The 26,849-nt window shown below is 67.4% G+C and overlaps 7 protein-coding genes across 7 annotated transcripts; 4 read left to right on the forward strand and 3 right to left on the reverse strand.

Moving 5' to 3' along the window:
* Positions 1-1,806: 1,806 nt before the first annotated feature.
* EMIHUDRAFT_445946 (hypothetical protein) lies at positions 1,807-3,235 on the reverse strand (the record flags this gene model as incomplete). The annotated part of the gene is made up of 4 exons (XM_005765108.1): positions 1,807-1,976; positions 2,048-2,115; positions 2,237-2,341; positions 2,529-3,235. A coding segment is annotated over one exon (600 nt), but the record flags the coding sequence as incomplete, so codon positions are not given.
* Positions 3,236-3,754: 519 nt separating this feature from the next.
* EMIHUDRAFT_247308 (hypothetical protein) lies at positions 3,755-4,120 on the reverse strand (the record flags this gene model as incomplete). The annotated part of the gene is made up of 1 exon (XM_005765109.1): positions 3,755-4,120. One exon carries the CDS (start codon positions 4,118-4,120, stop codon positions 3,755-3,757), a length of 366 nt encoding a protein of 121 aa, XP_005765166.1.
* Positions 4,121-4,826: 706 nt separating this feature from the next.
* On the forward strand, positions 4,827-6,014 carry EMIHUDRAFT_247309 (hypothetical protein; the record flags this gene model as incomplete). Its single annotated transcript, XM_005765110.1, has 1 exon — positions 4,827-6,014. The coding sequence occupies one exon, from the start codon at positions 4,827-4,829 to the stop codon at positions 6,012-6,014; it is 1,188 nt and encodes a 395-aa protein (XP_005765167.1).
* An 8,670-nt stretch (positions 6,015-14,684) lies between these two features.
* EMIHUDRAFT_371249 (hypothetical protein) lies at positions 14,685-16,861 on the forward strand (the record flags this gene model as incomplete). Its single annotated transcript, XM_005765111.1, has 2 exons — positions 14,685-16,225; positions 16,467-16,861. A coding segment is annotated over one exon (609 nt), but the record flags the coding sequence as incomplete, so codon positions are not given.
* A 23-nt stretch (positions 16,862-16,884) lies between these two features.
* Positions 16,885-17,928, reverse strand: EMIHUDRAFT_419713 (hypothetical protein). The gene is made up of 3 exons (XM_005765112.1): positions 17,723-17,928; positions 17,403-17,553; positions 16,885-17,141 (listed from the first exon to the last, which is right to left on the reverse strand). The coding sequence occupies exons 1-3, from the start codon at positions 17,906-17,908 to the stop codon at positions 17,098-17,100; spliced, it is 381 nt and encodes a 126-aa protein (XP_005765169.1). The 5' UTR covers positions 17,909-17,928; the 3' UTR covers positions 16,885-17,097.
* Positions 17,929-18,332: 404 nt separating this feature from the next.
* Positions 18,333-18,833, forward strand: EMIHUDRAFT_371251 (hypothetical protein; the record flags this gene model as incomplete). The annotated part of the gene is made up of 2 exons (XM_005765113.1): positions 18,333-18,371; positions 18,462-18,833. A coding segment is annotated over one exon (372 nt), but the record flags the coding sequence as incomplete, so codon positions are not given.
* Positions 18,834-23,954: 5,121 nt separating this feature from the next.
* Positions 23,955-25,340, forward strand: EMIHUDRAFT_120046 (hypothetical protein; the record flags this gene model as incomplete). The annotated part of the gene is made up of 1 exon (XM_005765114.1): positions 23,955-25,340. One exon carries the CDS (start codon positions 23,955-23,957, stop codon positions 25,338-25,340), a length of 1,386 nt encoding a protein of 461 aa, XP_005765171.1.
* Between the last annotated feature and the right edge of the window lie 1,509 nt (positions 25,341-26,849).

Below are 26,849 nucleotides of genomic sequence, written 5' to 3' on the forward strand. Positions count from 1 at the left end.
TCTGACTGCAAAACATTAATATCCCCCCCTACCCCCCCCCCTTCGCCGCCGGGCCAGCCGCCGTCGAGCCCGCCGGAAAGCGGCGCTGGCGGCGACGGCGGCGGTGTCGGCAGGGGAGGCGCCCTGGGAGGGTGCCGCTGCCGCGGCTGCCGCGGCTACCCCCGCTGATGGCAGCTTTGCTGCCATGCAGATCGCTGCGAACAACAGGCTGGATGCCTAGGCCCCCACCAGGCCCCCACCAGGCCTGCGCGTTCCAACCGGTCCTCTCTCGGACGCAAGCTCATGTGTTCTACTGTGGAGCAGTGTGCTGTGGGGAGAGCTAGGGGAGAGGCGAGGATGGTTTCATTGGTTACAGCAGTTCTGCTATTGAGTATAGCCCCGCGCTAGCCACACGGACGCTCGACACCGCTCGACACCTTGCGCCACCACGCAACTCGACACCCGCTCGACACGCTCGACACGCTCGACACGCTCGACACCCTCGACACCCCTCGACACCCCTCGACACGGACAAGCATGGTTTCAGCCTCGACAGGCCTCGACAGGCCTCGACAGGCCTCGACAGGCCTCGACAGGCCTCGACACCTCTATTTAAAATATCGCCAGGGCCCACACGCAACATGGCCCAAAAAAAAAAGGAAAACTTCGTGTTGCTGTTGGGGAGTCGAGATATTGAGATTGTGACTAGGAGGGAGGGACGCTGGGGATTGTCAAAGGTATACCCTTGGAATGGCCGGATCCAGCCTTGAAAGTACGAGATCGCGCGCGCTTCGCGCGCTGCACCGCCTGTTCTCGACTCCGCGGCTGAGTGACGACGCGTGCCGTGTGCCAGCAGAGTTGGGCGCGCACGGCGCGACGGCGCCGGCGAGGGAAGGCGCGGGTGCGGCGGCCGCCGGCGGTCGTACCGCTCGCCGGCCAGCGCAGCAGCGGCCAGCGCAGCAGCGGCCAGCGCAGCGGCCGCCGGCGCAGCAGCCAGAGCAGCCGGTGCGCGCCTTGCGAGGCGAGTACTGCCGCCCGGCAGCCTTGAGGCGGCCAGGCGGCAGTACTCGTTCGAATGTTGCGAGCCGTGCGCGCGCCGAGGCGCGCGCGGCGCGCGCCCGCCCGGCTGCCAGTAGGAGGCGGCGCAATATGGCCATAGTACAGCCCTTGAGGAGGAGGAATAGGCTGGCTGGCAGTGCTGTATGCCGCCGAGGGGCAGTTTTGGGGTGCTGACCCACGCCCAGGGGGCTGCAGAACGCGTCCGCAACCGGGACAACCCGCCCCCCCAGCCGAGGCCGGTCGAAGCCCACTTGGGCACAGCCATGAGGAGTCCTCTTGGTGCTCCTGGCGGCCGTTTGAACCTCGGGCGCGCGCCGATGGGGGGGGGGTCTTGCTTGCTCCACACCGAGCGCCATCGGTCCGGACCGGTGCGCCCAATGAGGGTGTAGGCCTGCACAAGCGACAAGGTCTGAGCCGCGGGCGCTCGGCGCAAAGTGCAGTGTCACGCTCGCACGCGAAGGGGACACAATGGGAAATCCTCGTTTCCTATTCACTCGGTCCCCCAACGGAAGAGGCCTCGCTCCTATTGGAACACTCCAACATCAGATTCGAGATTTGCCTCTCGTGCGGTCCCCTTTTAAATAAATAAATAAAAACGGACACCTCTACTGTGAGATGGGTAAAAATGAGGGTTGAGGCGGTGCGAGAGAAAGCTATTTTCTTTTTTGGGTCCTGTGGGCACCCTAAAATAGGGGTTCTTGCGCGTGTGGGGGGGGCGCGTTTGTTTGTGCACGTCTAAGAGTTCTTTCTTCGGTGAATGCTTTCAATCAATTTTAGTCATGTTACTACATACTAGTGGTGCAGTATCTCTCGAAACTCTCCCACGGCCTTGCCCTTGCCGCCTCCGTCCTCGCAACGACCACTAGTCTCGTCGCCAGCTCCGCCCCCACTCCTGCCGCCGCCGCCGCCGCGCCGCGCCTCGACACCGGAGAGCATGCCTAACGCATGGTCCAACCTCGCTCAGTCTCGGCCAACTCCCGACCGCGGCGGCTGACGCCGGTGCGGCCGCCCTGCACGAAGGCGGAGAAGAGCAAGTTCTCGGAGAGCATGATGGCGAGGTCGGCGCGGAAGAGGCTCCTGCGGCCGAGATCGCACCCGAGATCACATCCGAGATCACGCGCGAGACGACATGAGATGGCCCGAGATGGCCCGAGATGACATCTGAGATCACCCGAGATGACCCGAGATGAGCAGGCACCTCTGCGCAGTCCGCGGCGCCGCCGCAATCTGCCGCCGCCGCACTGCAGGCGAGGCAAAGGACTCTGCGCTTATGCCGTGCCTCCGCTCGAGCAGGTGGCCGCGCCTAGGGTTGGGGCGGGGGTTGGGCTGTGGCTAGGGCTAAGGGAAGATGGGCTGTGATCCCGCGAGCAGACGTGCCGGAGGAGTTGCAGTACTCGTTTCGTGTGGTTGTTGTTGCGCGTGCTCCCTCGTCTCGGCTAGAGGTCTCGGGCAAGTCTCGGCTAGGTGCCAGATCTCGGCTAGTCTCGCGCCAGAAGGCGGCGAGCAGCACGCCGAGCGAGGCGCGGAAGGCGGCGCGGTAGGGCGGCGCGACGGCCCAGAGGCGGAGCAGCACCTGTTCATCATGAACTGTCATCAATCATCGACAGTGCGGAGGGCGATCCGCCGGGAGGGCGGCGCGACGGCGCAAGAAAGCGCCTCGTGGTCGACCATGTAGGCGGCGGCGCCGAGCAGGTGCGCCGCGTCGGACAAGAGCCCGCCGCCGAGCCGAAAGATGAAGGTTGTCCAGATTCCAGTCGCAAACATGGCGGCGGCGAAGCGGCGCGTCGCGGCCGAGCCTGCCGACTGGAAGACGCGGCCCATGCACGCCCAGCCCGCCAGCCACAGCGCGTGGTGCGTCCAGCGAGGCACGCCCTTGCGGATCGTGAAGGAGATGGTCGCCGGGAATTTGGTGGGAGACTCGGAGGTGCGGAGGTAGTAGAGCAGGCACGGCACCACCGAGCAGGCGTGGTACAGCCGGCGGGCCGAGCGGAGCAGCTCCTCGTCCCGCGCCGTCAGCCGCGAGAGCAGCGCCGCCGACTCGTCGTCGATCCGGCGCTCGAGTTGGCGGAGGCGGGCGGCCAAGCGCCCGAGGAGGGTCTCCTCGCCGTTTGGAGTCATGCCATTTGTGACGTCGCCGAGGCGCGAGATCAGGCGATCCAGTGCGCTCGGCCCGCCGGGCATATCTCTGGACGCTCTCCTCTCTCCTCGCGAAACCCCGATGTAGGATTGAGAGAACCCCGTCTTACCGTTGCAACCCTAGTTTCGCACAGTGCTGTGAATCGAGCGGCAACCAACAGCTCTCAGGACCCCCCAGTGCTGGGGTGCTGCCAGCAACCAACCAACTCACCGGCGAGCGGAGCGAGCCGAAGAGCTGGGGCCGAATTGGCGCTGTGAACGTCGTTTGTTTGAATCGATGTTTCGGCGGGCACGTCGCACCTACGTGGCGGGCCGCCAGGGGCCCGGCAGCAGGGCGCCCCCGCGCGGATGCCGACGAGGATCACGGTGCGCTATCTGGGCTCGGAGGTCGGTCGGCAAAACAATCGTAGCATCTCTGTACGATTGCTAGCACCTACGCTCGCAATCCTACATCTTCTAGGACTAAGAGCAGCTCCGCTCCCAAGGTGACTGGTGACGCCTACGTACGACTACTACCAGCGCGCTCACAATCCGAGCAAAGTCTAGGATTGCGAGCAGCAATGGATGAATGATCCAATGCTCACAATCCGAGCAACATGCCTCCGATTGCGAGCAGTAGCGCTCGCAATCCTACATCTTGTAGGACTATGACTCTATGAGCGGCGGCGCTCACAATCGTACCCAAGATCCAAGGATTGCTAGCAGCGCACAGAGGGCACTCGCTCGGCGTGGACTGGCCGAGCACGGCAGCCTCCACCGTGGCCACGCCGCCCAGCTTGTCCTGAAGCATCTCGATGTGCATGGCGCGGTCGGCGCGCTCCCAGCACCAGCCGACGCAGCCCAGAAGCGCCACGTGGCTCGCGGCGCGGCGTAGCAGCCTCGCGCTGCCAGCGGGCAGCGCGGTGTGGCGCGAGGCAAGCGCTGGCCGCCGCAAGGCAGCAAGCATGGGGAACAGGGGGGGGGGACCGAACAAGAAGGCGCTTGGCACGTCATCGCGACACGCCCAGGTGAGTACTCACCCACACGTGTGTGTGTGTGTGTGTGTGTGTGTGTGTGTGTGTGTGTGTGTGTGTGTGTGTGTGTGTGTGTGTGTGTGTGTGTGTGTGTGTGTGTGTGTGTGCGTGTGTGTGTGTGTGTGTGTGTGTGTGTGTGTGTGTGTGTGTGTGTGTGTGTGTGTGTGTGTGTGTGTGTGTGTGTGACACAATGCAGAGCGCATCTCTCTCTCTCTGTTGTGCGAGGCGTGAACCGCGCCATTCGCTCTCACCTGGCAACCCTGTCTGCACGTCACGCGCGCGCGTGAACAGGGCAGGGCTCCAGGCCCCAAATGACGTGTGAGTGTTAGAGTTGTCTGATATTGCTAAATCTCTCTCTCTCTCTCTCTCTCTCTCTCTCTCTCTCTCTCTCTCTCTCTCTCTCTCTCTCTCTGTGTGTGTGTGTGTGTGTGTGTGTGTGTGTGTGTGTGTCACTCACACGCCAGGTGCCGACAAAGCCGGCTTCCCACCTCACCACATCTCCTGGCCCAGTGTGTCAAGTCTGAGATGTCCCAGACCGTACTTATCTTGGGTGACGAAGCCCACTCTACGCCCGGCGCCGAAACAAAGAAAGAAAACGAAAATTTACGGGGATTTATTTTTTGGCGTCCTAGCCGCGGCATGGCTGAGATCGATGTCGCCCTCATGTCGCCTGCACTCGCTTTAGGAACAGCGCCTGGTAACGATTGCGGCGATCGGCTGGCAGGCGACCCGATGATGCCCGCTGCATGTGTCGTGCATGAGTTCGGAGGCTCGGTTGTACCGCAGACCGTCGCCGCTGCTGCAGTGCGTGCTGCTCCTGAAGACGGCGGTGACGTCTGCAACAGCTGCAACCTGCACGAGTGGGCGCCGTTTCGGGCAGACTGTGATGGTGTGCGCGTCGACCCGAGTTGGTGGGCTTCGCTCGCGCCAGAGCATAGAGCTCTCATGAGCGGTGCCGTGGTGGTCACCGTGAGCGAGGCTCCGATTGACGTGCCTCACGCGGCCGAGATTCGCACGCATGCGGGTTGCGGCGCGCTCTACAATGCATATAACGCCGGCTTTGCCTTTCATCACTGGCGACACATGCAGCCAGCAGCGCATCTGGTCGCTCTCGCGCCTTCCGACCGTGACGTTCTGGAGTCAGTCGCGATCCGGCACGCCGTGTACAACGGAAGGAAACTCAACGAAGAGGATCTGGAGGGTTTGCCGGCTCTGATCAGTGCTCTCACAGAGGTGATACGTGCCGTCGGCGGCCAAGCGTTTGTCAAGACAGCAGAGAAGTCGGCGAAGAACGACGTGCCGCTTCGACCGCACGCCACCGCGCAGAGCGCGCTGACGGAGCTCACCTCGAGCGAGGATGTGCTGCGGCAGTCGCTCAGCGGCGGAGCGGCTGGTCGCGCGCGCTACCTCGTCGTCCAGCCGTGGGAGCACGGCATCAGCGCGCACAACGAGTGGCGCCTGATCGTATGCGGCGGGCGTGTGGCCGGCATCTCGCAGCAAACTTGGCGACGCGCTGCTGGCCACACGGAGGCATCGGCGCGCGCCGCCGTGCCATCACTGATCCGCCTTTGGCAGGAGCTCGCGCCCCTCTCGCCGTACGCGGACTGCGTCGTCGATGCGCACGTGGACAGCTCAAGCGGCCGCGCAAAGCTGATTGAGGTGAATGCGTGCGGGTGGTGGGGGCCCAGCGGCAGCGCTCTCTTCCACTACGAACGCGACCATGAGCTACTGCGCGATCCGGACAGGCTGCCGGTGCGCGTCGTTGTGGAGACGGCGGATGAGCATACGGTACCTCTCCCGACTGGTACTGACGTCGGCGGTACATAGGCCTCTTGTTCGGATGTGCGCGCGCATACAGATCCAGGGGTTATTTTTTGCGCTCATTGACATTGTGCTGCAATTTAGTTAGCTCAACAATCTTTCCCACCGGGTTTCGCTCCAAGCTCGAGCCACCGTCGGAGCCTGCGGAGGCCGCTGAGGACCGTGCCATGGAGGCAGTGCAGAGCGGAGGCGCAGCCAATTTTCTTAGGAGGATATTTTGTTCATGCACATGAGTAATTTATATACAGCACGTCGCGGCGCGCGGAGAGAGAGTGACTGTATACGTGAGAGCGTGCGCGCGCCGTCGTGTGCCAATATACATGTATCTACAGCGTGCGTTGGCGAGAGTATGTATTAAGCGGTCTCGTTTGAAAGGTAATTTCTCGCAGCTGCGAGACAAGTTTTCTCGGAGCGACAGCCTCAAAGACAAAAGGGTGGATGGGTGGGGGGTGACCGCTGGTGAGCGCCAGCGGTGAGCGCCAGCGCGCCCCAGGAACGGTGGGGTGCCCTCGACCGCGCGTCCAAGTCACTTGGGCGGACGAGCGAGCGGCACATGGCCTGACAAAGAGAAATCGGAGTCTAGCGACGAGACCGAATCTGACCAGAGGCCGTCGTCTTCAGACGCCGTCCTCAGACGAAGGTGCCTTTCAGAGGTGTCCTTCAGGAGCGTAGCTGACGTCAGTCTGTGCGCGCTCTCTCGCCTCGTCGAAGTTTGGGATTGATTTTGAGGAAGGGGAGTTTCGCTGGAGACGGGATCCTCGCATGGCTCTGCCGTGGCTGCCGTGCTCGCAGCGGCGCCCGCTCGTGGCCCGCATCAGCCCGAAGCCCGCTGCGGCTTCCCGACTCTTCTGGCTGGGCCGCGACTGCCATGTGGAGCGCCGCGCGGCCGCTGCGCATCGCCAGATCGCCATGTTTGTCGGCGTTGGCGCACACTTCGATGCACGCTCCGGAGGCATCCTCGGCCGCACACCCGCTGCACAGATTGCCCGTGGGCCCGAGGCGGTGTGCGACTCGCTGGTGCGCCGGGCGCGGCGCCGTCAGCGCCGCGGCGTGGCTGCTCGCGCTGCCTGGGCGCTGCCCACTCACGGCTCAGCGGGCGGGCAGCACTATCGCTGCTTGTGCGCCAGCCGCGGGCGCTCATCGCCCGACCGCCTCTTTTTGGGGGGGGGGGGGGGGCGGCGAGCGCTCACGTGTGTGTGCGGCTGGACCACTCTCGAGGGCGACGGCGAGGCTGCCGCCACCGCCGCCGCCTCGAGTGCGCGCTGCGCCAGAATCACTTCTCCAGCCGCACCGACGAGGGCGTCGGGTTCGGCGCTCGCGGCAAGGCGCTTGCCCGAAGGGCGAGAGCCTCCTGACCCGTCGCGCCCGCTTTGCGGCGGCGCCGCTGCCCTCGCACGCCGCCGCCGCTGCTGTCTCGCCTCACGCGACGTGCTGTCGGGAATCGCCCGCCGCCGACTACTCTACGGAAACGTGGCGGTCTGCAGTGCGACCCGCCGCTGTGGCGGCAGCGCGCTCCCCTTGTCCCGGCGCCCGGCGAGTGGACCCGGCAACACCTCCGCCGTCGGCGGGGCACGCTCGGCTCGCCCCTGCCGGCGCGTGCTGCCGATCGCGCCGCGACCCAGTCCGCGGCGCCTTCCACTGCCTCGACGGCAGCTCGGCGAGCGGCGTTGGCGCTCGCTCCGGCGCACGCCCTGGTCGCATGCCCGCCCTGTCGGTGTGCCCGAGGCGATGTGCGGCTGAGCTCAGAGCTGTCGCCGTCGCTCACTCACTCACCGGGCGCAGCGCCGCCAGCACCACGGCATGGCCGCTCGCGCGGCCTCTGCGCGCTGCCCACGCGCGGCTCGGCCGGCGGGCGGCACCGTCGCCACTCGCGGGCCAGCCGCGGCCGCTCATTGCCACCCCGTCTCTGTGGAAAGGGTGGCGGGCGCGCGCGTGTGCGCGGGTGCGTGCGGCCGGACGACGGCGAGGCCGCCGCCCCGCAGCCGCTCTGCTTTAAGCGTGCGCCGCGCCGTGGTCCCGCCTCTCCAGCCTCGCCGACGAGGGCGTCGTGCTCAGCGCTCAGCGAGGCGCCTGCCCGAGGAGCGAGAGCCTCCTGGCCCGTCGCGTCCGCTTGCGGCGCCGCCGCCGCCCTCGCATGCCGCCACCGCTGCCGTCTCGTTCTGCGCGACGAAACGCTCGTGTTCACTGCCGCCGACGCGCTTGCGGCGACGCTGCGTTCTGCGGCGCGACCCGCCGCGGTGGCAGCAGCGCGCTCTCCTCGTCCCGCTCCCGGCGAGTGGACCCGGCGCTACCTCTTGCCGTCGGCGTGGCACGCTCGCCTCTCGCTTGGCGACGCGCTGCCGGCCGGGCCGCGGCGCAGTCCGCTGCCGCGGCGGTGGCTCGGCGAGCGGTATTGGGTGCTCGTCTCGGCGCACGCTCTGGAGGCGGTGCCCGGTCGCATGCCCGCTGCACTGCCTGTATGCCCGAGACGGTTTGCGGCCGGGCTCAGAGCTGCCGCCGTCGCTGGTGCACCGGGCGCGGCGCTGCTACCGCGCCGTGGCGTGGCTGCTCGCGCTGCCCCTGCGCTGCCCACGCGCGGCTCGGCGGGCGGGCGACGCCATCCCCGCTCGTGCACCAGCCGCGGGCGCCCGTCACCACCCCGCCTCTCTGGGGGGGGGTGGCGAGCGCTCGCGTGTGCGTGCGGCTGCGCCACTCTCGAGGGCGCCGGCGGGGCCGCCGCCACCGCCGCCGCTCTACTTGAGCGGGCACTGCGCCGCGGTCGCCTCCCCGGCCGCGCCGACGAGAGCGTCGCGCCCAAATGCTCGGTGAGGAACTTGCCCTGGGCGCAAGCCCCCCGCTGGCCCGGCGCTCCCGCTTTGCGGCGCCTTCGCACGCCGCCGCCGCTGCCGTCTCACTCCGCGCAGCGTGCCGCCGGGGCTAGCCCGCCGCCGACATGCTCTGCAGCGATGTGGCGGTCTGCAGTGCTATCCGCCTCGGTGGCAGCACGCTCCCCTCGTCCCGGCGCCCGGCGACTGGACCTGACAGCATCTCCTGCCGTCGGTGGGGCACCCTCGCCCCACCCTCTTGGCGACGCGTGCTGCCGGCCGGGCCGGGGCCCAGTCCACTACGCTCGACGGCGGGTCGGCGAGCAGCGTTGGTGCTCACTTCGGCGCACGCTCTGGAGGCGTGCTCGGCTGCACGCCCGCTGCACTGCCTGCGTGCCCGAGGCGATGTGCGGCTGAGCTCAGAGCTGTCGGCGTCGCTCACTCACTCACCGGGCGCAGCGCCGCCAGCACCACGGCGTGGCCGCTCGCGCGGCCTCTGCGCGCTGCCAACACGTGGCTCGGCCGGCGGGCGGCACCATCGCCACTCGCGGGCCAGCCGCGGCCGCTCATTTCCACCCCGTCTCTATGGAAAGGGCGGCGGGCGGCGCGCGCGTGTGTGCGGGTGCGTGCGGCCGGACGACGGCGAGGCCGCTGCCCCGCAGCCGCTCTGCTCTAAGCGTGCGCCGCGCCGTGGTCTCGCCTCTCCAGCCTCGCCGACGAGGGCGTCGTGCTCAGTGCTCGGCGAGGCTCCTGCCCGAGGAGCGAGAGCCTCCTGGCCCGTCGCGTCCGCTTGCGGCGCCGCCGCCGCCCTCGCATGCCGCCACCGCTGCCGTCTCGTTCTGCGCGACGAAACGCTCGTGCTCACTGCCGCCGACGCGCTTGCGGCGACGCTGCGTTTTGCGGTGCGATCCGCCGCGGTGGCAGCAGCGCGCTCTCCTCATCCCGCTCCCGGCGAATGGACCCGGCGCTACCTCTTGCCGTCGGCGTGGCACGCTCGCCTCTCGCTTGGCGACGCGCTGCCGGCCGGGCCGCGGCGCAGTCCGCTGCCTCGACGGCGGCTCGGCGAGCGGTGCCGATGCTCGCTTCGGCGCGCGCTCTGGAGGCGTGTCCGGCCGCATGCCCGCCGCACTGCCTGTGCCTGTATGCCCGAGGCGATCTGCGGCCGGGCTCCGAGCTGCCGCCGCCGCTGGTGCCCTGGGCGCGGCGCTGCTACCGAGCCATGTCGTGGCTGCTCGCGCTGCCTCTGCGCTGCCCACGCGCGGCTCGGCGGGCGGGCGACACCATCGCCGCCCGTGCGCCAGCCGCGGGCGCCCGTCACCACCCCGCCTCTTTGAGGGGGGGGCGGCGAGCGCTCGCGTGTGTGTGCGGCTGCGCCACTCTCGAGGGCGCCGGCGGGGCTGCCGCCACCGCCATCGCTCTACTTGAGCGGGCACTGCGCCGCGGTTGCCTCTCCGGCCGCGCCGACGAGAGCGTCGCCCTCAGTGCCCGGCAAGTCGCTTGCCCGGGGAGCGAGCCTCCCGCTGGCCCGGCGCCCTCCGCTCCGCGGCGCCTTCGCACGCCGCCGCCGCTGCCGTCTCACTCCGCGCAACGTGCCGCCGGGGTTCGCCCGCCGCCGACATGCTCTGCAGCGATGTGGCGGTCTGCAGTGCGATCCGCCTCGGTGGCAGCGCGCTCCCCTCGTCCCGGCGCCCGGCGACTGGACCTGACAGCATCTCCTGCCGTCGGTGGAGCACGCTCGCCCCTCCCCCTTGGCGACGCGTGCTGCCGGCCGGGCCGCGGCCCAGTCCGCTACGCTCGACGGCGGGTCGGCGAGCGGCGTTGGTGCTCACTTCGGCGCACGCTCCGGAGGCGTGCCTGGAGGCGTGCTCGGCCGCGTGCCCGCTGCACTGCCTGTGGGCCCGAGGCGATGTGCGGCTGAGCTCCGAGCTGTCGCCGCCGCTGCGGCGCCGGGAGCGCCGCCGGTACCACCGCGTGGCTGCTCGTGGTGCCCCTGCGCTGCCTACTCGTGGTTCGGCAGGCAGGCGACACTGTCGCCGCTCGTGCGCCGGCTGCGGGCACCCGTCGCCGTCCCGTCTCTCCGGGAGGAGGGGGGCGGCGTGCGCTCACGTGTGCGGGCGCCAGACCACTTTCGAGGGCGACTGCGAGGCGGCCGCCCCAGCCGCCGCTCCGCTTTGCACGCGCGCTGCGCTGTGGTCGCCTCTCCAGCCTCGCTGACGAGGGCGTCGCGCTCAGCGCTCGGCAGGGCGCTTGCTGAGGAGCGAGAGCCTCCCAGCCCGTCGCTCACGCCTTGCAGCGCCTCTGCCGCTCTCACACGCCGCCGCCGCTACCGTCTCGCTCCGCGCGACGCGACGCTCGTCTTCGGCCGCCGCCAATATGTACGGCGACGTTGCGGTCTGCAGTGCGATCCGCCGCGCTGACGGCAGTGCGCCTCTCCTCGTCCCGGCGCCCGGCGAGTGGGCCGGGCAGTGCCCCTTACCGTCGGTGGGGCGCGCTCGCCTCCCCCCCTTGGCGACGTGCTGCCGGCCGGGCCGCGGCGCCGTCCGCTGCCGCGGCGGCGGCTCGGCGAGCGGTATTGGGTGCTCGTCTCGGCGCACGCTCTGGAGGCGGTGCCCGGTCGCATGCCCGCTGCACTGCCTGTATGCCCGAGACGGTTTGCGGCCGGGCTCAGAGCTGCCGCCGTCGCTGGTGCACCGGGCGCGGCGCTGCTACCGCGCCGTGGCGTGGCTGCTCGCGCTGCCTCTGCGCTGCCCACGCGCGGCTCGGCGGGCGGGCGGCGCCATCCCCGCTCGTGCACCAGCCGCGGGCGCCCGTCACCACCCCGCCTCTCTGGGGGGGGGCGGCGAGCGCTCGCATGTGCGTGCGGCTGCGCCACTCTCGAGGGCGCCGGCGGGGCCGCCGCCACCGCCGCCGCTCTACTTGAGCGAGCGCTGCGCCACGGTCGCCTCCCCGGCCGCGCCGACGAGAGCGTCGCGCCCAATGCTCGGCGAGGAACTTGCCCTGGGCGCAAGCCCCCCGCTGGCCCGGCGCTCCCGCTTTGCGGCGCCTTCGCACGCCGCCGCCGCTGCCGTCTCACTCCGCGCAACGTGCCGCCGGGGCTAGCCCGCCGCCGACATGCTCTGCAGCGATGTGGCGGTCTGCAGTGCTATCCGCCTCGGTGGCAGCACTCTCCCCTCGTCCCGGCGCCCGGCGACTGGACCTGACAGCATCTCCTGCCGTCTGTGGGGCACCCTCGCACCACCCTCTTGGCGACGCGTGCTGCCGGCCGGGCCGCGGCCCAGCCCGCTACGCTCGACGGCGGGTCGGCGAGCGGCGTTGGTGCTCACTTCGGCGCACGCTCTGCCGGTGCCTGTATGCCCGAGGCGATCTGCGGCCGGGCTCAGAGCTGCCGCCGCCGCTAGTACCCCGGCGCGGCGCTGCTACCGCGCCTGTCGTGGCTGCTCGCGCTGCCTCTGCGCTGCCCACGCGTGGCTCAGCGGGCGGGCGACACTATCGCCACTCGTGCACCAGCCGCGGGCGCCCGTCACCACCCCGCCTCTTTGAGGGGGGGGCGGCGAGCGCTCGCGTGTGCGTGCGGCTGCGCCACTCTCGAGGGCGCCGGCGGGGCTGCCGCCACCGCCATCGCTCCACTTGAGCGGGCACTGCGCCGCGGTTGCCTCTCCGGCCGCGCCGACGAGAGCGTCGCCCTCAGTGCCCGGCAAGTCGCTTGCCCGGGGAGCGAGCCTCCCGCTGGCCCGGCGCCCTCCGCTCTGCGGCGCCTTCGCACGCCGCCGCCGCTGCCGTCTCACTCCGCGCAACGTGCCGCCGGGGTTCGCCCGCCGCCGACATGCTCTGCAGCGATGTGGCGGTCCGCAGTGCGATCCGCCTCGGTGGCAGCGCGCTCCCCTCGTCCCGGCGCCCGGCGACTGGACCTGACAGCATCTCCTGCCGTCGGTGGAGCACGCTCGCCCCGCCCCCTTGGCGACGCGTGCTGCCGGCCGGGCCGCGGCCCAGTCCGCTACGCTCGACGGCGGGTCGGCGAGCGGCGTTGGTGCTCACTTCGGCGCACGCTCTGGAGGCGTGCCTGGAGGCGTGCTCGGCCGCGTGCCCGCTGCACTGCCTGTGGGCCCGAGGCGATGTGCGGCTGAGCTCCGAGCTGTCGCCGCCGCTGCGGCGCCGGGAGCGCCGCCGGTACCACCGCGTGGCTGCTCGTGGTGCCCCTGCGCTGCCTACTCGTGGTTCGGCAGGCAGGCGACACTGTCGCCGCTTGTGCGCCGCGGCTGCGGGCACCCGTCGCCGTCCCGTCTCTCCGGGAGGAGGGGGGCGGCGCGCGCTCACGTGTGCGGGCGCCAGACCACTCTCGAGGGCGACTGCGAGGCGGCCGCCCCAGCCGCCGCTCCGCTTTGCACGCGCGCTGCGCTGTGGTCGCCTCTCCAGCCTCGCTGACGAGGGCGTCGCGCTCAGCGCTCGGCAGGGCGCTTGCTAAGGAGCGAGAGCCTCCCAGCCCTTCGCTCACGCCTTGCAGCGCCTCTGCCGCTCTCACACGCCGCCGCCGCTACCGTCTCGCTCCGCGCGACGCGACGCTCGTCTTCGCCCGCCGCCAATATGTACGGCGACGTTGCGGTCTGCAGTGCGATCCGCCGCGCTGACGGCAGTGCGCCTCTCCTCGTCCCGGCGCCCGGCGAGTGGGCCTGGCAGTGCCCCTTACCGTCGGTGGGGCGCGCTCGCCTCCCCCCCTTGGCGACGTGCTGCCGGCCGGGCCGCGGCGCCGTCCGCTGCCGCGGCGGCGGCTCGGCGAGCGGTATTGGGTGCTCGTCTCGGCGCACGCTCTGGAGGCGATGCCCGGTCGCATGCCCGCTGCACTGCCTGTATGCCCGAGGCGGTTTGCGGCCGGGCTCAGAGCTGCCGCCGTCGCTGGTGCACCGGGCGCGGCGCTGCTACCGCGCCGTGGCGTGGCTGCTCGCGCTGCCTCTGCGCTGCCCACGCGCGGCTCGGCGGGCGGGCGGCCCCATCCCCGCTCGTGCACCAGCCGCGGGCGCCCGTCACCACCCCGCCTCTCTGGGGGGGGGCGGCGAGCGCTCGCGTGTGCGTGCGGCTGCGCCACTCTCGAGGGCGCCGGCGGGGCCGCCGCCACCGCCGCCGCTCTACTTGAGCGGGCACTGCGCCGCGGTCGCCTCCCCGGCCGCGCCGACGAGAGCGTCGCGCCCAATGCTCGGCAAGGAACTTGCCCTGGGCGCAAGCCCCCCGCTGGCCCGGCGCTCCCGCTTTGCGGCGCCTTCGCACGCCGCCGCCGCTGCCGTCTCACTCCGCGCAACGTGCCGCCGGGGCTAGCCCGCCGCCGACGTGCTCTGCAGCGATGTGGCGGTCTGCAGTGCTATCCGCCTCGGTGGCAGCACTCTCCCCTCGTCCCGGCGCCCGGCGACTGGACCTGACAGCATCTCCTGCCGTCGGTGGGGCACCCTCGCCCCACCCTCTTGGCGACGCGTGCTGCCGGCCGGGCCGCGGCCCAGCCCGCTACGCTCGACGGCGGGTCGGCGAGCGGCGTTGATGCTCACTTCGGCGCACGCTCTGGAGGCGTGCTCGGCTGCACGCCCGCTGCACTGCCTGCGTGCCCGAGGCGATGTGCGGCTGAGCTCAGAGCTGTCGCCGTCGCTCACTCACTCACCGGGCGCAGCGGTGGGACATTGCGTCCATCGGGACATTGCGTCCATCGGGACATTGCGTCCATCGGGCCAGCTCGCCTTCGGGTCAGCTGGCCATCGGGACATTGCGTCCATCGGGACAGCTCGCCTTCGGGTCAGCTGGCCATCGGGACATTGCGTCCATCGGGACAGCTCGCCTTCGGGTCAGCTGGCCATCGGGACATTGCGTCCATCGGGACAGCTCGCCTTCGGGTCAGCTGGCCATCGGGACATTGCGTCCATCGGGACAGCTCGCCTTCGGGTCAGCTGGCCATCGGGACATTGCGTCCATCGGGACAGCTCGCCTTCGGGTCAGCTGGCCATCGGGACATTGCGTCCATCGGGACGGCTCGCCTTCGGGTCAGCTGGCCATCGGGACATTGCGTCCATCGGGACAGCTCGCCTTCGGGTCAGCTGGCCATCGGGACATTGCGTCCATTGGGACAGCTCGCCTTCGGGTCAGCTGGCCATCGGGACATTGCGTCCATCGGGACATTGCGTCCATCGGGACATTGCGTCCATCGGGACAGCTCGCCTTCGGGTCAGCTGGCCATCGGGACATTGCGTCCATCGGGACAGCTCGCCTTCGGGTCAGTTGGCCATCGGGACATTGCGTCCATCGGGACAGCTCGCCTTCGGGTCAGTTGGCCATCGGGACATTGCGTCCATCGGGACAGCTCGCCTTCGGGTCAGTTGGCCATCGGGACATTGCGTCCATCGGGACAGCTCGCCTTCGGGTCAGTTGGCCATCGGGACATTGCGTCCATCGGGACAGCTCGCCTTCGGGTCAGTTGGCCATCGGGACATTGCGTCCATCGGGACAGCTCGCCTTCGGGTCAGTTGGCCATCGGGACATTGCGTCCATCGGGACAGCTCGCCTTCGGGTCAGTTGGCCATCGGGACATTGCGTCCATCGGGACAGCTCGCCTTCGGGTCAGTTGGCCATCGGGACATTGCGTCCATCGGGACATTGCGTCCATCGGGACATTGCGTCCATCGGGCCAGCTCGCCTTCGGGCCAGCTGGCCATCGGGCCAGCTCGCCTTCGGGTCAGCTGGCCATCGGGCCAGCTCGCCTTTCCTCGTCCCGGCGCCCGGCGAGTGGGCCTGGCAGTACCCCTTACCGTCGGTGGGGCGCGCTCGCCTCCCCCCCTTGGCGACATGCTGCCGGCCGGGCCGCGGCGCCGTCCGCTGCCGCGGCGGCGGCTCGGCGAGCGGTATTGGGTGCTCGTCTCGGCGCACGCTCTGGAGGCGGTGCCCGGCCGCATGCCCGCTGCACTGCCTGTATGCCCGAGGCGATTTGCGGCCGGGCTCAAAGCTGCCGCCGCCGCTGGTGCGCCGGGCGCGGCGCTGCTACCGCACCATGTCGTGGCTGCTCGCGCTGCCCCTGCGCTGCCCACGCGCGGCTCGGCGGGCGGGCAACACCATCGCCGCTCGTGCACCAGCCGCGGGCGCCCGTCACCACCCCGCCTCTTTGAGGGGGGGGGCGGCGAGCGCTCGCGTGTGTGTGCGGCTGGGCCACTCTCGAGGGCGCCGGCGGGGCTGCCGCCACCGCCATCGACGGCGGCTCGACGAGCGGTGTTGGTGCTCGCTTCGGCGCGCGCTCTGAAGGCGTGTTCGACCGCGTGCCCGCTGCACTACCTGTATGCCCGAGGCGGATCGCAGTCCTGGCAGTCGCCGTCGCAGTTCTCGCAGTTCTGTCAGTCGCCGTCGCAGCCAAGCCATGCGGTCTGCTTGCGATTACCTTGGAGCAAATGGATGGACCACCCGCCCACCCTGTCAACATCATGTGGGAGGAACGTTGATACGTCGATGGCGCCAGCGCCTGCTGTTGACAAGTGGGGAGCAGACGGCTTCATCGCGAAGCTGCCCCCAGCAGGCGTCTTGACGGGTATCAAAATTCTTCCCTACGAAAGAGGCCAACGGACCCGAGAAGGTAATTTCTCGCAGCTGCGAGACAAGTTTTCTCGGAGCGACAGCCTCAAAGACAAAAGGGTGGATGGGTGGGGGGTGACCGCTGGTGAGCGCCAGCGGTGAGCGCCAGCGCGCCCCAGGAACGGTGGGGTGCCCTCGACCGCGCGTCCAAGTCACTTGGGCGGACGAGCGAGCGGCACATGGCCTGACAAAGAGAAATCGGAGTCTAGCGACGAGACCGAATCTGACCAGAGGCCGTCGTCTTCAGACGCCGTCCTCAGACGAAGGTGCCTTTCAGAGGTGTCCTTCAGGAGCGTAGCTGACGTCAGTCTGTGCGCGCTCTCTCGCCTCGTCGAACCCACCACCATCCCCTTTCTCCTCCTATCTGTCTTGTGTGTGCCTTGCTGGGGGGAGCAGACGGCTTCATCGCGAAGCTGCCCCCAGCAGGCGTCTTGACGGGTATCAAAATTCTTCCCTACGAAAGAGGCCAACGGACCCGAGAAGCGAGTATCTTAAATCACACAGAACGTTTCGGATGTTTCCGCGCGCGAGCGATGCGCAGCGGAGCGACTGACTCGACCTCGCGTCACCGGCAGCACACAGAGATCCGGACAGTGAGAGCTAACAGAGACGACACGGAGGGTACACAAAATCGAGGAGTGGCCGTCAGCCCGCGGGAGGGGGGGGGGGGCATCGTGCCAGGCGACTGGTACAGCTCATGCGCTCGGCCCGCACCCTGCCGATTCGCGCGTCGGGGCGCCTAGCGGTGCGAGAGGCACGGTCTGAATCGCAAGTCAAGAATCGCAAGTCAAGAATCGCAGGTCAGGGTAGTACCAAGTGGATACTGGACCGTGAGTGTTCCGGCGCATCGCGCGGGCACGAACGGGAGGGCGTGTAGCGGCTGGAGCTCGAGGGAGGGAGTGGATGGGTGTGTTCTCGGGGGCTGTCCCAGGGGCATCGGAGTGCACCGCCAAGGGAGTCAGCCAGGCCCGATCTGCGTCTCTTGTGTGTGGCGGGGCGCCTGTCTTTGCGTTCTCCCCTTGCAGCGTCGGGTTCTTGCACAGCTTCTTCTGGTCGAACATGCCGATGTACGCGTCGGTCCAGTCCGTGTCGGACAGGTCGGCGTTCTCGAAGGTCGTGCCCGACAGCACCGCGTTGCTGAAGACGGCGCCCTTTAGGAGCGGGGAGAGCGGCGGGGCGAGGAGGTGAGAGGAGAGGCGAGCTGGTGCGGCCGAAGTGGGGCGCAAGTGCGGCGCAGGTGCGGCGGCGGTGCGGCTCAGATGTGGCTCAGATGTGGCTCAGATGCGGCCGAGACACGGCCAGGCTGGAGCCCAGACGCGCCTTGAACGACGCGCCGTTAAAGTATGCTCGGTCGACGACGCCGTTCGAAAAGTCGGCGCCGTCGAACTTGGCGCCCGGCGCGTACGCCTTTGAGAGCTGTGACTCCTTGAAGTTTGTGCCCGAGAAGTCGCCCTTCTCCATCAGCGCGCCAGACAGGTCAAAGCCGCCCGCGTCGGTGCCGCTCATCTTGCACTCGCGCAGGTCGTGAGGCCAAACGTCGTAAAATTACAGTGTGAAAAGAGAGAAAAGAAAGCGCGCGCAGCGCGCGTAAGCGGCGCGCAGCGCCGCCGCAGGCGGGGCGCAGCAGGGGCGCAAAATTAAACGCCATTTTCGGTTCCGCGGTTTTGCCACTAACATCAAAATCCGGTACTAGAGTTAGGCCCTTGAAGGGCCCCGCCCCCAATGGGGGCGGGGTTGAATGGGCTAGCGCTGGCGTGGCGTTGACATGAGCACGAAGTTGCTAATGTGGGTAGACGAACAAAAAGTAGGGTTGAATTCGTCCACGTAAGGCTTGGGGAGTGCTTGGGGTGGCCTCAGGCATCCCCAATGGAGTCGCAGCGGTGCCCCAAAAGCAGCTTTTTACGATTGTCGAACCTCGAAGCCTGTTCGTTTGAAGAAAGGCACACCGTACTATCGGGCCACCGGTGTCACGTGGTGTCGGGTCACCAGTACTAAACAAAAATTCGACACTTTGAGGGGTGAGAGCATGCAGTATTGTGGCATATCATGTCACATAAGGTCAAGCTTGACCGCAGAAGCATCAAGAAGCGGATACTCCAGCTCGACTGTGCCGGCAACGCCGGCCGGCTGCCAGCAGCCGTCGCGGCCCGTGGCGTGCACCAGAGAGGGAGAGAGTCGAGTCCGCGTGGCTCAGGCCGGCCAGAAGGTGTGTGGCGACGGCACCGTGGCAGGAGTGCGGAGAAGAGCTCGCCGAACGCGAGCAGCGGAAGGCCGAAGTGTGCCAGCGCAAGAGCCTCGCGAACGGGTGCAGAAGGAGCTCGCCGTGACACGATGCCGGGCGGTGGTGGTGCTCTGGCGGCTGTGCACAGTGGGAAACGTCAGGCTGCAACAGGGCAGCACGATGGTGGTGCCCCGCTGCAGCCTGGCCTGACATGCACAGGGCGAACAGAGACGGGACTATCGCCTAGCGCTCGTCTGGGCAAACTTTGACCGCCGCCCGGCTCGCAACGAGCACGCAGCGACAAAATGATGACCGTGTCGAAGTTGAGGCTGGTCGAGAGGAAGAGGCTGCCGTGCGAGCCGGCAACTGGCTGGCTCGGCGTGGACAGCCGGCGGCGACTTTTTGCCGAAGAGCGTGCCTGCCGAAGAGCGAGTCTGACTCAAAGTGCACGGAGTGGGCGCCGCCGACCGTCGGGAGGAGTCCGATGGGTGCCAGGACGATCCAGAGAGCGATGAAGGCGCAAATTGCGCCGCCGAAAGTGGCGGTAGAGGCCAGGCCGTGCGCGTGGGCCGGTCGGGCCACTTCCCGGGGCGAGCGATCGAGGGCCGCGGGGCTTGCCCCGTCGGCCGAGCGGTGCGAACGGCCGGTCGCCCGCTTCGGGTTGGACCCGCCGGGCGGTCCGGCGGCGGATTGCATGGCCGGGCGGGCCTCCGGGAGGCAGGCGGGGCCGTGACAGGGGCAGGGCAGAAAATCCCATTCGGAGAGCGTGTGGTCCGACCCCTCTGCTACTTTCAATGATAGGGACTAGAGTTGGGCCCTTGAAGGGCCCCGCCCCCAATGGGGGCGGGGTTGAATCAATGGGCTAGCGCTGGTGTGGCGTTGACATGAGCACGAAGTTGCTAATGTGGGTAGACGAACAAAAAGTAGGGAATTGCGACTCGCCGCTTTCCTCCCGCTGTGATTCTGTGTGAGCTCTGTGTCTTGATTTGCCAACAATACACCTAAAAACAAAAAGAGGATTGAATTCGTCCAACCCCTGCCTAGACTAGTACAGCTAAAGAGTACGCGGAGACCTCCGAGCTCCGTGTGTGGGGGCCCGTGAACATCTTTAGCTTGTGAGCCAGGAAAAGGGTTTGAATTCGTCCACGTAAGGCTTCGCCTGGGGACTGGTTGGGGTGGCCTCAGGCATCTCCAAGGGAGTCGCAGCGGTGCCCCATAAGCATCTTTTAGCGATTGTCGAACCTCGAAGTGCGTTCGTTTGAGAAGAAAGGCACAACGGTACTATCGGCACGGTACTATCGGGCCGCACCCGGGGCCACCGGTGTCGGGTCACCAGTACTAAACAAAAATTCGACACTTTGAGGGGTGAGAGCATGCATTCTTGTGGCATATCATGTCACATAAGGTCAAGCTTGACCGCAGAAGCATCAAGAAGCGGATACTCCAGCTCGACTGTGCTCTGTGCCAGCAACGCTGCCTCCGCGGCCCGTGGCGTGCACCAGAGAGAGAGAGAGAGGTCGAGTCCGCGTGGCTCAGGCCGGCCAGAAGGTGTGTGGCGACGGCACCGTGGCAGGAGTGCGGAGAAGAGCTCGCCGAACGCGAGCAGCGGAAGGCCGAAGTGTGCCAGCGCAAGAGCCTCGCGAACGGGTGCAGAAGGAGCTCGCCGTGACACGATGCCGGGCGGTGGTGGTGCTCTGGCGGCTGTGCACAGTGGGAAACGTCAGGCTGCAACAGGGCAGCACGATGGTCGTGCCCCGCTGCAGCCTGGCCTGACATGCACAGGGCGAACAGAGACGGGACTATCGCCTGGCGCTCGTTTGGGCAAACTTTGACCGCCGCCCGGCTCGCCACGAGCACGCAGCGACAAAATGATGACCGTGTCGAAGTTGAGGCTGGTCGAGAGGAAGAGGCTGCCGTGCGAGCCGGCAACTGGCTGGCTCGGCGTGGACAGCCGGCGGCGACTTTTCGCCGAAGAGCGTGCCTGCCGAAGAGCGAGTCTGACTCAAAGTGCACGGAGTGGGCGCCGCCGACCGTCGGGAGGAGTCCGATGGGTGCCAGGACGATCCAGAGAGCGATGAAGGCGCAAATTGCGCCGCCGAAAGTGGCGGTAGAGGCCAGGCCGTGCGCGTGGGCCGGTCGGGCCACTTCCGGGGCGAGCGATCGAGGGCCGCGGGGCTCGCCCCGTCGGCCGAGCGGTGCGAACGGCCGGTCGCCCGCTTCGGGTTGGACCCGCCGGGCGGTCCGGCGGCGGATTGCATGGCCGGGCGGGCCTCCGGGAGGCAGCCGGGGCTGCGACAGGGGCAGGGCAGAAAATCCCATTCGGAGAGCGTGTAGCGCGACCCGGTTGCTACTTTCAATGATAGGGATAAAGCACTCAAGGGGCGCCGCGCTGGGCCCCTGGCGCCTCTCACTCTACGGATGCCAACCAATCGGTTGCATCATGGTGTGAACCCCTTCTGAACCCCTTCTGACCCCCTTCTGAACCCCTTCTGAACCCCTTCTGAACCCTTCTGAACCCCTCCCTCACTCCGAAGGCGTGCCATATACTATCTATGAGCCCCCTTCGCGCTTTCGCCGCCGCTTCTCCTTCTCCTCCTTCGCCCGTTCCTCATACAGTCGCACGGCAGTCGGGTCGCCCGCATCGTATAAACGCCGTTCCTCCTCCCGTTTCCTCTTCTTCGTCTCCCTCGCCCGTTCCCGCCAGCCGTCACCCCCCGGCACGACCGGCGCTTGAGCGGCGGAGGCGGAGGCGGAGGCGGAGGCGGAGGCGGAGGCGGAGGCGGCGGCGGAGGCGGCAGCGGTGGCGGTGGCCGGACGATGCGATCGCCTACGGCGGCGTGGCTGCGGCGTGGGCTGCCCGCCAGTTGACGACGAAGCAGCAGGTGGGGCACCGCTGGCGACGCCACTCGCACTTCCGCCGGACAACCACCGAGTGGGCGAGCCAATCAGCGAGCTGAAGGACCAGCGCGCGAGAGGCGACGATTGGCCGTGTCCGCTCGACGGCTGCATCGGCGTTGCAGAACCTGCTGGCGACGGCTCTCCACTCGACTGCGACGGCTCTCCACTCGGCCTGATGCCGGCCGGCTGACCGCCTTGGCCGGGCCGAGCCGGCGTCGACGATGTTGACGAAGTGCGCTCTTGCGGCCGCGCACCCGCTGACCCACTGTCGCCGCCGGCCGCTGATCTACTGGCCGAGGGCAACGCCGCATCTGATACCGTCACGCTGGTGCGCTCACGGGGAAGGTGGCCGACTAGGGAGAGGAAGGGGGTCCATTAACACCAGACAGCGAGAGGGGCAGGGAGGAAAGGGGGAGAGAGGAAGCCAACGCGACGTGCGCAGAGGATGAGGATATAAACTGGGACGACGCAGCGGAGGGGATAGGCGAGGGAATCGAGGGACCGGAGGGCTTTCGCGACAGCGACGATGACGACGAAGAAAGGGGAGGGGACGGAGGGGCGACACGCAGGAGGAGCGAAATCGCTAACGGCCCGAGCAGAGAGGGCGACGGCGGGGCACGAGGGAACAACGGAGACGCTACCGATGACGCGAACCGAGGCACGGACGCCGGCGGGGACGGGGAGGGCGACAGCGACGTCGAGGTTGACGCAACCGTATCGAGAGCGCCACCCAAAAAGGGGCGGACAGCCATGGAGGTCACCGAATGGAGGGCGAACGGCACGATGCGAAAAGGCAGGGCGAGGCGGATGGAGAAAGAAGTGCCGAGAAGGCCATGGTGGAGGGGAGGGACGGGAGGACGGAAGAAGGGCGAGGAGGACGAGCGGCCCGCACAGACCGCGAGCAGACAGCGCCTGCTGGCCATTTCGAGACATTCGCCAAGAACGCTAGCTACATGGGAGGGCTTCGTGAAGGATGGATTGAAAAACATTCGAACAAAGAAGAGGCGACGGGAGGAACCGGCGGAGGATGCAGTGACGTGAGACACACACACACACACACACACACACACACACACACACACACACACACACACACACACACACACACACACACACACCGCTCACCCACGCGCACTGGGCCTTGCACTTTGAATGCCGTGGGGCTCCTGTCGTCAGACGTGGAGACGCGAGGGTTGCCCCCCCTTGCCCCACCACCTCGTGTGTGTGGAGAAGTTTACCTTACCTTACCTTACCTGGTCGCGTGACAACTCTGGACTCTGGTAGCGCTCCTTCAAAGAATTCGCGCCTAGCCTCCCCACCCCTCTAACGGAGCGTGCCAACACCTCCCGAGTGGCAGTGTTAGCACGTTCTAACACCTCTGCGGCTGTGGTGTTAACCGTTAACGTGCCAACACCGTTCTAACATTAGTCCACCAACCCTGACGCACACACACGCGGGACGGGAGGGGGCGGGGGGAGCGCGAGCCTGCAGCGGCGCGCGGAGGTACGAGCTGCGCGCCGGCGTAGTCCCGGTAAGCGGCACGCGCCACGGTAAGGTCGAGGGCGACTGGTGGGGCGGCCCGATCCCTGCTGACAGGCGTCTGCTTGAGACGCAGCAACGCAAGGTATAGCTGCATGTGGCCCGGAAATCGCCAGGCAAACGTCGACCCTGCCACCCAGTGCAGGTACGGCCCACCCCCGACTGACTGGCCAGAAAATAGACCACGAGCCGTACCGTCACGCGCGAGATCAGCAACGGTCAGGCCTTTGTCTCGGAAGACCCCGAAGTCAAACCGATAAACAGCGGGCGCACCGCGCGGCGCATCGACAGGTTTGCTGAAGGAGGCGGGGTGTCTTTCAACCCACTCCAACAGCGTCCGCTGCCGAGCGCTTGAAAGCTCAGGCAACTGCGCTTGCGACCGCACGATCGTCCCGGTAATGGGCATCCGCCCAAGCGTAGGCGTCTCGCTTCGCGGGGCCGGAGAGGTCGTCGTCGTGCGGACCAAAGAGCATGTCCCAGTCGGCGCGGCTCGGGACCTTCCCCAGCGCCAGGTCCGGGATCGCAACAGTGTTGATAAACGAGAGGCGCGCAGTGTCGACCTTCCTGTACCGGCCCGACCTGTCGGCGCCGCCGGCACTTCTCCGCCGCATCTCCTGCTTCAGCCCTTCGAGATGGGCCAGCCTGTCGAGCAGCTCTTCGGCTGTGGGGAGCCCCAGCGACGAGGAGCTCATACCTGCCGCACGCCTGCCGCACGCTCTAACGTGCAGAGCACCGAATAGACGCCTTGCCCAAAATAGGCTGTAAAATGGAACCCAAAAGAGGGAAGGGAGACGGAGCGCATCGATTTGTTTTGTCTCTGCGCCGTGCACCGGCCCGCGCGCGCGCGCGCCTCCGACCCGCACCGGTCCGGTTACCGAGCGGTGCCGGTGTACAATGCACGCGGCAGCGGTGATAGGAGCGCTGGCTGCCGCGCATATCAGCGGCTTGCAGCAACCCTTCCGTGGATCACCACCCCGTGCGATCTCGAGGCGGCCACGTGCCAGCGTGCGGGCATCTAAGGCTCTCCCGGGGCCATTCGAGCTGCCAGGGTTGGGTGCGCCCGACTTCCTCTTCCGTTATTCGATGGGTGGCGAGCCCCTCGGGAGTGTGCTGCTCGACTACCGCGAGCAGTTCGGTGACATCTTCACCATCAAGACCGGCCCCATACGGCAGGTTTGGGTGGTCAGTGAGGCGATGGTGGATGAGATGTACTCATTGCCTGCCTGCTCGGGCCGATCCCAGCTGCCCGCCGGAAAGACCCCGTTTGGCGATAAGTTCCTCTTCTTGAAGCGCGACCCCGTGGCCGCTCAGCCTATTCGAAAGGAACAGCAGAGGTGGCTCTCTGAAAATGCTGGCGGCAAGGATGTTCGCGCTGCAGTGGCTTCAATGGAGCCTGAGCTATTCGCCGCCATCGAGGCTGCAGTGGCCGCAGGAGCTTCCGAGGGAGCAAATGGCGCAGTGTGGCCTGCCGGACCGGTGGGTGCTTGCATGCTGGGTGCACTGCTCGGCGTCTTTGGCGGAACCAATCTTGATGGCTCTCTCTCGCTTGCGGAGCGCTCCGAGCTCCTCTCGTCGCTTGCGGGTTACCGCAAGCGGGCAAATGCCCCACCCAACCCGTTCGCCACGAAGCTTGACTATGCGCAGCGTGTGCGCGAGCTCTTGCTCGACGCGCTCCGTCGCACGGGGCGAAGCGACGCTGAGTGTGAAGAGGTCCTCCCGTTGCTTGTCTCCGCCTGCGTTGGTGGTGGCGAGATCTTCCCCCTTCTGATGCAATGGACCGTCCGGCGGTTGGCCCTCGATCCCGCTGCCCAGGCTGAGATCCGCTCCGAACTCGAGAGCTCCTCGAAGCCGTACGGCTCGAGCCTGCCACGGATGCTTGCAGCTGTGATGCGCCAGTGTCCCTATTCCCTCGCAATCGGCCCCCCGCGAAAGGCTCTCGCAGACTTCGAGTACCGTGGCATGACCGTTCCCGAGGGCTCTCTGGTTTTTGCCATGCACCCTGGCGTGCCTCGGTCTGGGCCCCTGCCATCCTTGTCCAAGGCTGCGAGGGATGCGCAGGGGGAGAGTCGCGCGCTGCGCATGTTCGGGGTGGGCTCCCGCGGATGCACCGCCGCGGAGACATCCCTTGCCTTCCTCTGCTCCGCGCTCGCTGCCATCTTCCGCAGATACGAGGTGACCGTCACGGACGCCGTGGACGAGGAGGAGCTGCTCCGCTATCGATCGGACGGCAGCTTGCTTGTGCCGGATGTGGACGTCCGCCTCATGTTTACGCGCGTGTGAATTCCGTCGGCGTATCGCGTCCGCACCGTGCGGCAAGACTCGCTTGTGCGGGAAGTGGACGTCTGCCCCGCGCGATGCATCTCTACCCACCGTGCGCACCTCCCCAAAAGAAAGAAATAAAAATCAGAGAAACACAAGAACACACAACCCAAGCGCCAAGGACGAAGGGAGCCGCTTTGCGCTTTACCGCCCGGCCAAATAGCCCAAAGGGACGCTCGCGGGGCGGATGGGAGGACGGCACACCACCACCACACAGGGATACCCACAAGAAGGTAAGGTAAGGTAAGGTAAACGTCTCCACACACACAAAGTGGTGGGGCAAGGGGGGGCGACCCTCGCATCTCCACGCCCGGACACGGGCAGGAGCCCCACGGCATTCAAAGTGCAAGCACCGGCCCGGTGCCGTGGGTGAGCAACCTGCACCCCACTCCCTCCCTCCCAGACCCACAAGAAAGAAAGAAAACATACAAGCCAAGGGAGGGATGGGAGGACGGCACGCCGCCACCACACAGGGATTTTAACCCTTTTGCTTCATAAGGGTCTTGGAGACCCAATCTCGATATATCTCCAGTCGTAGCGGTGGAACTTTTTTTTGGCTCGGTCAATTATTTAGCCATATATGAGAGGATCACGGCACAGTGTCGTTTGAGTCGACAGTAAATCTCCCACAGCCCACGTAAATCCGTCTTTTCAGGCACCCGGAGCCCGCCGCGGCCGCTTCTACGCCGGCGAATCACCATCAAGCTGCTATACGGCCCCGGCATCGCCTCCCCGGGCTTAGCTCTCAGTCAAGATATTGTGCACATGAGTGGCCTCTACAATATACTCACTGACACTGAACCTCCCAGAGCTCGTCCCGGTCCGTCACGGCCATCCTCGTCCTCCGGCGGGCCCCCGGCCGCGGCGCGGTGCGGCGGCGTCACAAATCCGACCACAGAGCACCGGGACGCGGTCGGGCGATCTGAGGCCCAAGTAGGCGAATGCATTGCCCATCCTGGGCTATCACCTGGACCTATCAACAGGCGCCTGCGGCGCCGTGCTCGGGAGTTGGTTTTCACTCGCTCGAAATGTGTGCCTGAAAGGGTTAAGGAGACCCACCGCTACCCGGGGACCCGGAACACGCCGCCCGCGCGCCGCCAGCATGCCCCGTGCAGCCGCCACCGCCGGATTGTTGGTTTCTTTGTCGTGGGCGGCGGCTGTCACCATCCCTGCAGCCAAGTGCGCCCTGCGTTCCGCGCTTGCAGACAACGGCGGCAACTCCAAGGCCCCTGCCGTTGTCGCTGCAGTTGATGCGCTGTCCTCTCTTTGTCCGTTCGAAGCACCGACACGCGAGTCGGCCCTACTCGGCAAATGGCAGCAAATCAACGCACCAGAGTATTCGGGCGGGACTCGGGATGCGAGCGGCGCGTTCCAGTACACGCTCGGCCGTCTCTCGTTTGGCATTTTCCAACCCAAAGATCTCATGTGCACCTTGGGGCCAATCCTCAATCCGCTCAAAGAGAGTGCGGT

This window comes from Emiliania huxleyi (assembly GCF_000372725.1).
Source record: "Emiliania huxleyi CCMP1516 unplaced genomic scaffold EMIHUscaffold_567, whole genome shotgun sequence".
Lineage (NCBI taxonomy): Eukaryota > Haptophyta > Isochrysidales > Noelaerhabdaceae > Emiliania > Emiliania huxleyi.

Bases quoted from the DNA above. Each gene is read 5' to 3' on its own strand.
- EMIHUDRAFT_419713 (XM_005765112.1), bottom strand. From the start codon at position 17,908: ATGAGCGGCACCGACGCGGGCGGCTTTGACCTGTCTGGCGCGCTGATG. The intron at 17,554-17,722 runs GCGCGTCTGGGC...CCGCTCCTAAAG, and splicing joins TTAACGGCGCGTCGTTCAAG to GGCGCCGTCTTCAGCAACGC. The intron at 17,142-17,402 runs GCGCCCCGCCAC...TCGCACCGCTAG, and splicing joins AGGGGAGAACGCAAAGACAG to GCGCCCCGACGCGCGAATCG.